The sequence below is a fragment of the Dermacentor albipictus genome, chromosome 2, assembly GCF_038994185.2.
Source record: "Dermacentor albipictus isolate Rhodes 1998 colony chromosome 2, USDA_Dalb.pri_finalv2, whole genome shotgun sequence".
NCBI lineage: Eukaryota > Metazoa > Arthropoda > Arachnida > Ixodida > Ixodidae > Dermacentor > Dermacentor albipictus.
This window is the reverse complement of record NC_091822.1, coordinates 164,309,029-164,322,142: the sequence shown is the minus strand read 5'-3', so window position 1 is coordinate 164,322,142 and position 13,114 is coordinate 164,309,029. Positions and strand designations below refer to the sequence as shown.

The 13,114-nt window shown below is 44.8% G+C and overlaps 1 protein-coding gene across 1 annotated transcript in view; it reads right to left on the bottom strand.

The window, feature by feature from the left end:
- LOC139056253 (uncharacterized) overlaps positions 1-13,114 on the bottom strand; it is a 642,331-nt gene that overhangs the window by 370,721 nt on the left and 258,496 nt on the right. Inside the window, exon 4 of the mRNA XM_070534328.1 lies at positions 3,142-3,207. Coding sequence (XP_070390429.1) covers positions 3,142-3,207 — 66 coding nt within the window. The remainder of the gene's footprint in view (positions 1-3,141; positions 3,208-13,114) is intronic.

Here is a 13,114-nt window from a genome sequence, read left to right as displayed (position 1 = left end):
CTTCGGTGCCACAGACCTCGCATGCTGCACTGTCAGTCACTCCAATTAATGTAGAGTATGCCTTTGTGAAGGCAACTGCTAACCAAAGGCGACAGAGTAGCGTAGCTTCACGTCGAAGAAGTCCGGGTGGAGGTCGGAGCTGCAGGGAGGGGTTTAGTCGATGTAGTCGTGTCAGTCGTAAGTTTTGCGAGTTCCACTCGGTCACTGTGAGGCTACGTGCCAGGTGTCGAAGCTGCCTTGCAGCGTCAGTCCTCGAAAGCGGAATCGGAACGCTGTGCTCTTCTTGATGAGCTGTGCGAGCAGCGTTATCGGCGGAATCATTGCCACTGATCCCACAGTGGCCAGGTACCCACTGAAAAACGACTTCGTGGCCTTTTTGTTGGACATCAAGGTGAAGTTTCACGACTTCGTATGTCAATTGGTCATAACATCCGTGTCGGACGAGTGCCGCCAAGTTGCCCAACTACACCCAGCCTGCGATACCACGTTGTACATGTTTATCCTTGCACCCTTGCTCCAGCCAACACTAGCCAGAATTGCTCTAAAAGCACATCGTACGATTATTTAAAAGCATTTAGACTATATGAAAGACTAATCACTGTAAGGTGCATTTTATCGAGTTTTCATGGACATATTCTTTTCATATATTCGCTTCTCTAGCCCTCATCTTTTTTTACGCTTCGTCCCAGTCAAAAAAGGCCAACCGGATGGTTACACTGGTCAACTTCACGTTTTATTTTAATTTTATCTTTTCATCTCTTCTGCACATGTCTGCTGTTGTGAGCACGGTTGTGACTGGGTCTTTCGACTTTTTGTTGCGTAAGCCTGGCATTTCGTGGATGTGCAGAGTGCATGGCAGCGGGTAAGAGACGATGTACGCTATATCGGGAGACCCTTCTTCCGAATCATAAAGTTTCACGCCCCCTCGCTAATGTGGCAACAATTACACGTTCGCGCCTTGCAGGTGGCATTAGGTTTCAGTTGACCAGACGCAATCCCAAGCACTCGCTCATGAATTTGAGGAACGGTCATCAGGGCTAGGTCTAACAACGGTAAAGTTATAGCGTGCAGCGTTTTGCCTCCTGGTTGTACTCTGTCCTCGCCAGTATAGGCTGTCTGGTATGCATTGAGACGGGCTTCGCATCCTACTGCAGATAACAAGTGGAACTATCGTCGAAAATCGGGGTGGAGCAATCGCCGCAATCTGCCTGAGGTTAGCAACATTTTTCCTGCTGAAGGCAACATTCGTACGCCCACGGGTCGATGATCTAGCTTTGAGATCCGGTGCAGTCAGCTTCCTAAATCTTGAACGTCGTTTCGATAAACCGTAATAAAAGCAACCACAACTATGTCACTGGTCAGCTCCTTTGTGTCCAGTTAGGCGAACACAAACGCACTAAATCAGTCGATGAAAGAAAAAAAAACATTTTATCTCAAATAACTTGCTCCCCAACTCCCTTACGGCTGAAATATACCGATCTCAACAAGGCCTACCAGAGCTCACGAAGGCAGGTACTTCATTTTAACAAGCATATAGCGACACAGTTGCCCAATATACGAGCGGTATACTGTTCGCAAAGTTCAACATGTAAAAATAAACGATAACGCTTGAACGCCACGCGGGCCATCTTGCTCCCTGGAGACACGGAAACATCACTCATGCAGCCGACGCAAGGGCCATGTTCCCGGCAAGGCTTCTTCTGAGTGTTGGCCAGGCTCTGTATAATCCGGCTTCTTCCAAGTGTTGCTCATCTTCTGCTCTCGTTGATGCCACTTCACTGCTATACTAACGTTACTGAGGGGAAGCATCCTTGAAATTTTAACACAGCGATGTGTTACGAGTTCATGTCGGCGAAACGAGCTTTCGATAAGTTAGCGGCTCTCTAGTTACGGGTGCGAGTGTGCACTCCTTTCAAGTGGTTCTCTTAGCCTTTAACTGCACCGCAGTGAAACCCGTCTAACGCGCGTAACCGAAGACGCATCTCCAAGTTCGGTGACAAAGTACATGGCTTGAGTGTCATCTTGCTATTAGAAATGTCGTTAAGGCAACGATAGACTGCGCCTGCAACCACGTGTTCTTCTGATAAGTTCAACTCCAAGGTGACGACTAGTATATATGCAGAAAAAAAAAAAAACAGGCCTGGCACTGCCATCGCGATATTCGGAAAAGGCTTTACAGCGTCGCCCGATTGAGACATAAAACGCGCACATAAGCTGGATACGAAATTCAATCCTTTAGTAACGATACATACATTTCGGCGTCGAAGAAGTAAGTGGGTTCGAATGTCGAAACACTGCCTTTCTGCGTTAAGAGACTTCGCTTAGCGTGTTTTGAGGTTGCACTTCCCACGAGGAAACTTCGATGGTTCTTTACGTTGACATTCACGAGTCCCCAATCGGTTTACTTGAGAGGCGAAGCTCTTATAGGCTTCGCAAGCGCCTTCCCAATGTGTGGCAGGGAAGAAGCAACGCAAGGGGGGAGGAATATTAGACACTTTGAATTCCAATTCAAGTTTTTGTTATTTGGCTCACATTCGGCTCGAGATGGTGGTGCCCCTAATTTCTGAGCAACCGTTCCACGGGCGAAAGGTGTGGAATAAGATTGGTTCTTGGTGTCCATAGGGTAAAATATCCCTGCGAAAACACATCTAAATTTCTATTTTTATTATTCCAACCATACTGCAAAGGCTGAATCAGTAAAAAGGATGCACCCGTTTCGAACGCAATGCGTGGAGTGGCTCCTTATTTATTTTATTTTTTCGACTACGTCTCGACTTCTTAAATAAGTTCATGCGAAGTAGATTTTGTTGTTTTTGTCGTCAGAGAACTTTGCTAATTTACACGAATTGGTAACTTACTCGTCTGTTTGTTTAAGAAAAATACTGAGTATATGATTCCATAATCGAAAATCAGATTTTGCCACGACTCGAATGTTATGGAATTAAGAAATTCCAATATTTGAACATCCTAAGGAGCGTTTCATGAGGGTTTCAATCGCGAAAATGACGCCTACCATTTTTTCATCATCTTTTTGACTAAACCCGTCTGTTGCATAGGAGTTGCAAGAGATGCTGAAGTGGCTGTCTCCCCTCTTTCTTCCTTTTTTTTCCGCGCAGGAAAATAGAAAGAAATTCAACTTACGTCATAAGGCGGATTCCATGCCCGATGTTGCCCGGTGCCTGGAGGCGGTGTGGAAAATGGCAGAAACTGTAAAATAAACGAGACGGAAAAAAAAAGGGGGGGGGGGGGGGGGAGGTGCAACATGGCTTAAGCATGATGCAAGCAGTTCTTTTCTTTTTTCAGCCTAAAAGCTTTTCCTGGAATCATGCAGTGACATGCACCATTTATAGAAAAAGGCCAAAATATTGTTTTATTCTCAGGTATAATTTTTAATATGTAATTTACCTATGAGATCGTAATATCTACTTGATAACATTATCGCACGCCGAATGCTTTATCTCACAACGAGAAACATTTTACAAGCACCACTGGACGATACTCGGTCTTACGTAAACATGTTCGTCGGGGTAAATGAATTGATGTAGCGGCTCAGTGGTTATGGTGTTGGACTGTTGAGCACGAGGTCGCGGGATCGAATCCCGGTCACAGCGGCCGCATTTCCATTGGGGCGAAATGCGAAAACGCCCGAGTACTTAGATTTAGGTCCACGTTAAAGATCCCCAGGTGGTCGAAATTTCCGGAGTCCTCCACTACGGTGGGCCTCATAATCTGAAAGTGGTTTTGGCACGTGAAACGCCATAATTCTTTATAATTGATGTATCGAATAGTGCAGTTGCGGAAGGTTTTACAACGACACAACATTCTAACATTTATAAACACGCTAATTGTAAAGGTAGCCGGCACTTTTGTAACCTAAATTGTGGTAACAGCCATGCAAATTTGGTTGTGTTGGGCATTTTAAATCAGACCTGTTGCTAACAACAATCTAGTATCAAACTATACGTAGCTGCGTAACCAATTGCATAATATAACAGCTGTAACGGAAACTTTTTGTGTTGATTTTACACATTTTTACCCCTGTGAATTTCGCTAAAACCGATGCTCGCATCATAACCTCAGTTGTTCTTGTACCAACAAAACTCGAAAGAACTTCCCAATGCATTCCTCCAAACACGGCAAAAATATAAAAAATATCAAAGCTAACGTGAACGTGGTATTTATTTTAAAAATCGAGCAGCGGCCACTTTCAGGTGCGATATTGGGATCTTTGTAGAAAGTGTCCATTTAGCTTTTATGAAGTTATGCGCCGCTCTAAGTAGATACCTGAGGAATTAAAGGCGATCAACATTACGAGGCTAAGGGCAATAGGCCTGAAAGAGAAAAAAAATGTGATCCACCCGACGGATGCACAACGCTACAAATGAAACCCATACGGATTGCTGAGAAATAAAACTTCTCAGTTGAAGAAAAGTTTGCCATTGTCCGGGATTCGAATCCGGAACCAACGTCATACCGGGACGGTCATGCTACCGTCTGAGATAACCCGGGTTAACTCAGATGGTGCATTTCACAAGTGCAGGCCTGCAATAGGCCTGCAAGCGTGAAATCTACACGTGTCTCCGAAAAAGAAAGAAAACCAAAATAACCGAAACGTCACCGTCTGCCAGAGCGTACTGCTGCGGCTTAAGGTGGCGCTAGGGCAAGGAATCCACCAAGCCCATCGGCTGCTACGTCAGGTTGTAGAAAATGAAGGGAAAAAGGTTTATTAGCTTAGTTACACGGCTCCAGCACGGAAGTTCACTCCATGCAGGAGCACGATAAACTTCCGAGTTCACATCACGACCCTCTCTCTGCTGCTCAAAAGGTATCCGCTTTTAATACCATCGTCTTCCCTAGGCGAGCCGACTAGGGAATCTGAAGACTGTCCAGCAGCAAATCACACTCCTTGACTCCGTTGCTATACCATGCCCATGCTCGCAACTACCAGCATTAACTCCGCCTGCGAAGACGCTGGTTTAGAATATGTGGCAAGAAAGAAACCTGCGACTCCCAGGTAGTCGACCTTGTTCCCATCCTTTAGATTTTCCGCTCAGGCTACCAGGTACTGGTGGGGTGATGAACTTTCATGGGACCAGTCAAGTGTTGGTGTCTACGCTGCGTTGACGTCTGGATAGGCGCTGACGGATTGGTGGTTGTTTGACTCGTGGCAATCGTCCAATTAACGCCTTTGTGGTGTTGAGACGTAACAGTATATAACCCCATAGAGACCGACAGCTGGTAGAAATAGGGGCTACTTCGTTTGTCCGCGCACGCAGACGGTAACAAGAAACGGAGTGCAGAGACAAAAATGGCATTCCCCGCAAGAAGCTGCACTCCTATCTGACTAACTCTGCGCAGTGCTGCGAACGCTTTGGGCAACGTCAGCCAACTAGAAGAGAGAACCTGAAGAGACCCTGAAAGAGAACCTGCATCATCCGCCATCAGTGTTGCTTGCCCTCCGCAGAGCCATTCAATTTACGGCGAAATCTCCGCCAGGGTCAGCGACGCCGCTTATATATGTGAGTGTCACTAGCAAGGTCATTCGCGGAAATCCGCGAGGTTTCTTTCAGTTTAGCTACGTGGCTGCCACGCGGCTCTCCGCGACGTTCGCCACTGTGTATACAGTGCTCTTAAGTCAAATATACGAGGCAAATGCAGCCATAGAGAAGCATCGATATTTTGATAGCGGCCAAAGGCAGATCATTAAGAAAAGTGCGAATAGAAAGGAGACACTGTTGGAAATGATTAGATAGAATGAGAAGGAAATGCATGTTATTACTAGCATTTTTTTAATTGGAAAATATGTTCCCTTAGCGACAATGGTACATCTGTCTGTCTGTCTGTCTGTCTGTCTGTCTGTCTGTCTGTCTGTCTGTCTGTCTGTCTGTCTGTCTGTCTGTCTGTCTGTCTGTCTGTCTGTCTGTCTGTCTGTCTGTCTGTCTGTCTGTAGATAGATAGATAGATAGATAGATAGATAGATAGATAGATAGATAGATAGATAGATAGATAGATAGATAGATAGATAGATAGATAGATAGATAGATAGATAGATAGATAGATAGATAGATAGATAGATAGATAGATAGATAGATAGATAGATAGATAGATAGATAGATAGATAGATAGATAGATAGATAGATAGATAGATAGATAGATAGATAGATAGATAGATAGATAGATAGATAGATAGATAGATAGATAGATAGATAGATAGATAGATAGATAGATAGATAGATAGATAGATAGATAGATAGATAGATAGATAGATAGATAGATAGATAGATAGATAGATAGATAGATAGATAGATAGATAGATAGATAGATAGATAGATAGATAGATAGATAGATAGATAGATAGATAGATAGATAGATAGATAGATAGATAGATAGATAGATAGATAGATCGATCGATCGATCGATCGATCGATCGATCGATCGGCACGTGCACTCCCTGCTTCGTCGGCCTCTTCTTCGTGGGTTGATTGCGCGTCTGGACGTGTGGGCCCGATGCGGAAACAACAGCCGGAAGCGACTGCCCCGAGCGGATGCGCTGGTATTTTCCGCGGCTCTCCCCGTCGGCCCGAGTCGGATTGGCAGTGGCCCCCCTCCCTGGCCAATGCGCCACCGATTCGCGCCTCGGGCTTAACAAGGTGCCTCGGTACTCCTCAGTGTTCGGCCCATGCCGCAAAAGGCCAAGTACACGACAGCGTCGGTAAGCCGCTGCGTCTGATCCTGTTTTTCACGCGCCCGACGTGTCCTTTTTATACTGGCCTATTCATACTTGATACTCGCTTTGTATGTGCAGCCCCAGTTGTCAAATAATAGTAGTAGTAGTAGCAGAAAACTTTTTTTGTTATTTGGTAATGAAGTCCCAGAGGGTGGAGCCCTCAGTCCAGAGCCCCATTTGCTGCTGCTATCCGGCTGGCCCGGTCAATCAGGTATCGCTGGTCGTCCGAGGCTGTGCTGGAAAGAGCGGCTTCCCACTGGGATGGGGAGGCGTTGGGTATTGTAAGAAGGCAGGGGTGGCTTGGAGCATTTCCACGTAGAATGGTAGAGGTCTGGGTGTCCTCCGTAGAAAGCACATTTGTCGGTATACTGGGTAGGGTCAGACAAGTGTCCTCTTATTTGGTTCCTGTTTCATCATGACAATCGACTCAACGAGAGAGGCGCAAAACTGCGTTGTCGTCATCACAATCATCAACATCATCATCAGCAGCAGCATAATAATAATAATCATCATCACGTTATTATTCAATATCGACTTGAGGATGACGTCGTTGGGGATATTTGCAAGTGCCCCTATTTATTTATCAGCCTGATGACACCCGGTTTTACTTAGAATTTTCTGTATTTCTATTTCTCTTTGTTTTCATTCTTTATTTCGAAATGTGGATTAAGCTCTATCACAAGCGACACAGTGGCTCGACGACGCACAACATTACCGCTATCTTTGTTAAGGAGAGCGAGATGTTTGAAGTCGCAATGTTTGCTCTCGTACGAACAGCGCGCAGCACTCCGCTAAATCACGAAGTTAAACTACTCAACTTGACGACTTCTCAACTGTGATCGCACGGAACTAACACTGTACCGACGAGCTTTTCTCAAAGTGCTGTTCCGAGCTTCTTGTGACGGAGAAAACATAGGTACAGTGCTCTAAGTGAACTTGCGGACTTTCTTTAAATTGGAATGCTACTGGGCACTCAACATTTCCAGGGTCTCGCTTTTGTCGTAAACGAAATTTAATTAAGCATAAAAGAAAAGTCACTATTGGAACTTCTGCTACTGAACTGTAAAATACTGTGGGAAGTTCTTTTCAATGCACTTCGAGCGCTTACCAAGAAAAAAATTCAATAATATAAAACTGCCTCGTATTACACGTGCGAAGGGTCTCTGCTTTCTCTTCGAAATGAGATTTAGGAGTGTTCCTGCAAAGTTTTGGCTTTACTTGATATAACCAGGCTCGCTTCTTGCTGCATTCTTTCTTCGGTTTTTATCAGTCTTCTGTCTTCTCTCTTACTCTGCCTGCGGCGCAAAAACTGCGACAAAACATGGGTCTTTCAAAGAATTGACCTTACTGGCGCGATGCCAGACGCTCAGTTCTCCGGTTCTTTGTTCTGGAAGCTGCAGAAGGCGATCGATTTAGAAACATTCATGAAATGCTATCTGCGAGTTTTAATTCAAGCCTAAATAGCAATATTAGGCCAGGTTCCCGGAAACACTGTTTCGTCGCAAAAATAAATTATCTGCAAAAAAAAAAGTGGCACGAATGCATCGAAGCGTTCTGAAGTCGTGCGGGTTTCCAACAAAAGCGGTAGGCATTCAGCTCTCGGAATACGTTGACGGTGCGCACTGAAGGATTCCCCATAGAATGTTACGTGGCCGGGTTTTCCAAGAACGGTCAATTCAAAACGTTTGAGTCAAAAGCGCAAGTTCCATGCGCAAACGTATCGCAATTTCGAAGGATCAGGTTTCGGGGTAGAAACATACATTATTGTTTCTCCCGAAAATCGGGGTGGGGGGGAGGCGGAGGCAAGCGACATGTCTTCGGGACAAGACATGTCATTGCCCTTCCCTTTCCGGAGAATAATATGTTTTCTGTCTCTCTCTTATTTTTGTGCTTGTATGTTTGAAGCAAACCTGCACGTATTCAAAGCGGATTTCCGAATGTGCCTTATTGTAAATACGGATCCAAGCGCTTGCACTCAATCTCTGTCCAACCCACACATTTTTTATAGGTAAAACTTTCTTCTGAACACTAACGTGTGAATATTCGGTTGCGTTAATGTTTCCTGAGTCGACGTGGCACAACCTTCAGAGTCCTGGATGTATAGTGCATTGCGTCAAGTGGCCCCTTTGGCGCCAGACATACCTATACGCATGTGCATGCATGTATATGCTATGCGTACAATCTGATATGTGCAGGATCTCAGCCATGTGTATTTCGTGTATCAATGCCTACATGTATACTTATTTATGTGCATGTGGTAGAGATGGCATCTAGATAGGCACCTCGCGTAATGCTCTACTCATCCGGGCGTACAAAGCTAGTGCCATGTCGACTACATAAAACATATATACGTCCCATTGTTGGCCCTTTGCTCTACATTAAACAATTTCAGTTACCAAAAATCTAAATCGGAGACAGATCTCAGTTGAGGAACTTCTGAAACGTCTTTATTGAGTGCAGCTTGTTTGTACTCTGCTCGGAGTGTTTTTTTTTTTGTTGCACGAAGTGCCGTTAATGAGCAGCTAGACTGGTTTTCAAGGAAGTACGTAAAGCATTTGCTCTTCTACCAATATGACTAACACTTTGTAACCCGTAAGTTCTGACTTCATGAGAATAAATTTTGACACTTAAAGGGCACCAAATTGATGTGTTAAATCTAGACTTTAATTTACGAAAGATCGTATTGTGCTGTACTGCACTAGTTTACAGTAATTTACGAATAAATTTACATAATAATTTACTATAACACTACGTGACGCTATTGGTCACAAAGACCGTCGAAATCCCCCAATATGTCCATGAATGGGGCCGCCTAACACTCCCCGGGTTAAACCTTGTACACATACATAAATACCACAGAATGTGTACCTGTACCACAATTGGTAGTGCAAAGGATTCGTAATGCAGAGATTTTGGATTCGGCTTCCACAGGCGACAGGTCGCTTTATCGTCTGCTTAGATTTGCCTTTATTTTAATACTTCTGCACTTCAAGTACAACTACATATAATTTCCACTCTGCTTTTCTTGGCTTAATTATATGCTGGCTTGTTGTGAATATAGAACATCCGGCACTTCCGCTCTCCTCCTTCTCATCTACTAGCAAGTTTTGTTTTCTGTGCCCACGAGGTGAATATGTCATGATGCAATGGCTCTCTGCATTCTTGCGATTCCTGCAGCTGCCCCACGCAAGCCGCAGGAATCTTATTTTTGCATATGTTATTTTTTGCACATTTTTTTAGCCGCACATTTTATTTTTGTTTATTCTTTGTCAAGCGGTTGCGCAGAGATAAGTGTTCTAAGAGTTCGCGCCAATAGCGCTGCATTTGCATAAGAACGTATTGCAACAGCGTCATTTTTCGCAAACATTTCCGTCATAATAGGCTTATGTTTGCACAAAATTGGCTCATACATTTCTGTGAACCTCAAATAAAGCTTCGATTATCACACATTTCCACATATACGTGGGATCTCCCAATCTTTCTCATTTTCTTTTTTTTTTTGACGCCGCAATCCCTTGCAATTATGTGTTCGAAGAAGCGAATACGCACAAGAAGACGGAAAAGAAGAAGATACACACGCACGCACACACGCACGCACGCACTGTAAAAAAATTATGGGGTTTTACGTGCCAAAACCACCTTCTGATTATGAGGCACGCCGTAGTGGAGGACTCCGGAAATTTCGACCACCTGGGGTTCTTTAACGTGCACCTAAATATAAGCACACGGGTGTTTTCGCATTTCGCCCCCATCGAAATGCGACCGCCATGGCCGGGATTCGATCCCGCCACCTCGTGCTCAGCAGCCCAACACCATAGCCACTGAGCAACCACGGCGGGTACGCACGCACTGTAGCTGCACTTCGCCGAAACGAAGCTAGCGACGGGCGCTTGAAGATCACTCCTTCTGCCGCAACCGCCAGCCAGTACAAGTGCCAGCACACGCCAGCCCAATAGAGAGAGGCAAGGGATAGAAGAACGGGGCGCCTCTCGGAATTCCCCACGCATGCCCCCGAAGACCTCTTTGTTGTTACTCGACCCCGTTTCCACGCCGCTTCCACTTCTCGCGTTCCTTTCCTTTGCGAGAGCGTGGCGTCAGCTTTTCCATCGCTCTTCTTTTTTTTTTTGACATCTTGTTGTAATGTCGATTTTTTTTTCACCTATTTTTGTTGATCCCCGAGACATGCATAAGCGGGGCTGCGGAACGTTTCACCGCACCGCATATTTCACCGGGCACATCGCCAGATTCACTCTAACGCCGCGCTGCAGTGAACGACGTAGGCGCCGTCTAGAAATGTTAATAAAAAGTAAATGACAGCATACATTGTAGTCCAAGCTCAAATAAAGTGTCTCATCGTCACTGAAGCATATATGTCTGCTTAAGCATGGGTGGAAGTCCTACAGATTAAACCATTAAGCAACGGCAAGCTTCCGTTATACAACATACAAGATTTATACTTCCATCATTTCCTTATTTATTTATTTATTTACTTATTTATTTATTTATTTATTCTTTGCGACGCTTTCTTTGCGATCACTACCGGATTTTCGTGACCGTAGCTGCTGACTAAATGGATGCTGCTGCTGTGCTGTCAACTAGCTGACACGCAAGACAGTGCTATTTCCTTGCCGCCCTCATAAGGGTCCAAGTTGCTGGTCTTGTTTTCTGAAATAACACTGAGTGATAGAACAAATGACACTAAAATATTCACACTGTAGCGAATATACGTCATCAACAGCAAAGTTTCTCTAATAAAGCAAACTCTAACGTTTCTACGCCTACTTTCAAAACAATTAGGCAATAAATTCGCCTACGCCAGCTACCTTATTGAGAGGATGATGATTTTTGTACTGTAGCAGCATAACCGCAACTGAGGATTGGCCAAATATGCGGGCGATATATTTAAAATAGATAAGAATAAAGGAAGAAATACAAGACAACATAACAGTTGTCACCTTCCGTGGCACAGACGCGCGTGCGAGTTCCCTCTACTCGAAAAACGCGTTAATGAAGTGGGCAAATTCATAGCAATTGATTAAGCGCTTCACATAGATTCCAAAGATGTGCGCTGCATCTGCATAATATAAATAAATGTAACACCGAACACCAATTAAGTGGTAACACAAGAGCAGATTGCGGTGTTAACCATACCTGTCACTCTATTCCGAAGCGAGATCCCCGCAGTTCCGCTTCCTACGATGCCGGCGGAATGGGATCAGTGGCTCACAATGGGCGAGCCGTCCTCCCTTCTCAGAACATGCCACCGGTTCTCGTTAATGACTGAGTGACAATGAACCCCATAGCATTCGCTACGCCTCACTGACTGGATGAGAAGGAGTACAAGATTGACAAGTAACAGTAGCGGCGCTAAATGAGTATGAGTAAGAGAAGAAAAAAAACAGAGCAAGTACCAAACACCCATCTTGCTTAGTTCGCATATTTTCTACCGCTTTTCTACTGATTTGAACGCATTTCTCCACCCAAATAGTGTTTGCTCACAAGTTGGTTGGTGGTGCACTCTTAGTTGACCAAGACTACAGCGCATGCGAAATGCAGGAAATATACAAGATGGTACAGTATTGTCACTCCTACAATGCAGCATGGACTTACGGCGATCGGCAAAGCAAACATGAATAAAGAACGCCCAAACCCAACAAGCTTTTCAAGTAGCTCGCCACCCTGCATTTTGATGCTGCAAGCACTCAAGAAAATCATCGTGTGGTCGAGGACTGGCAGTACTCCGAGCCAGTAGCCAAAAATTTTCGCTCGTTGCTTCGTTCCTTGCCAGTCAATCTTTCGTTCATTCATTCATTTCAACTGCTTTCCGCAGTGAAATCAACTACTTACTACTGCAGTAAGCTTAAGCTCCTAAAGGTGGTAATGACAACTTGAGCGGGCATTTGATGTCCCGTTCAAATGCAATCAGGGCTGTATCACGTGTCCGAATGGAGTAGCCGAGTTAATATCTATTATGTCAGTCCTTCCAAAGTAACCCATAGATAAGAAAATAGAACGACCATGTGAACTAAAGAACGAAGCGACATTTGAAAGAAGGAACAAGAAGTCAAACAAACAAGCATCAGTATATTCTGGAGTCCGCTGAACTCGCCAACCTGATGAAACACGACCGAATACGCAGAACGACCCCATCACGAGTTTGCGCGCACCTGCAGTCAGGATTGCGCCTGGCGCGCAGTGTTGGAGATCCTCCCCTTCGAGTGGCGTCAAAGAGAAATGAAGAAGGGGTGAATGGCCATGCGATAATGAGAGGCGACTGCATTCGTTCTATTACGCGCATTCGTAAAAAAATATAAGCCTACGTGCAGACATGCAGTAGCAAACAACCACGGACGAACAAACGGGCCCTGCAACTGTCCACACTCAGAC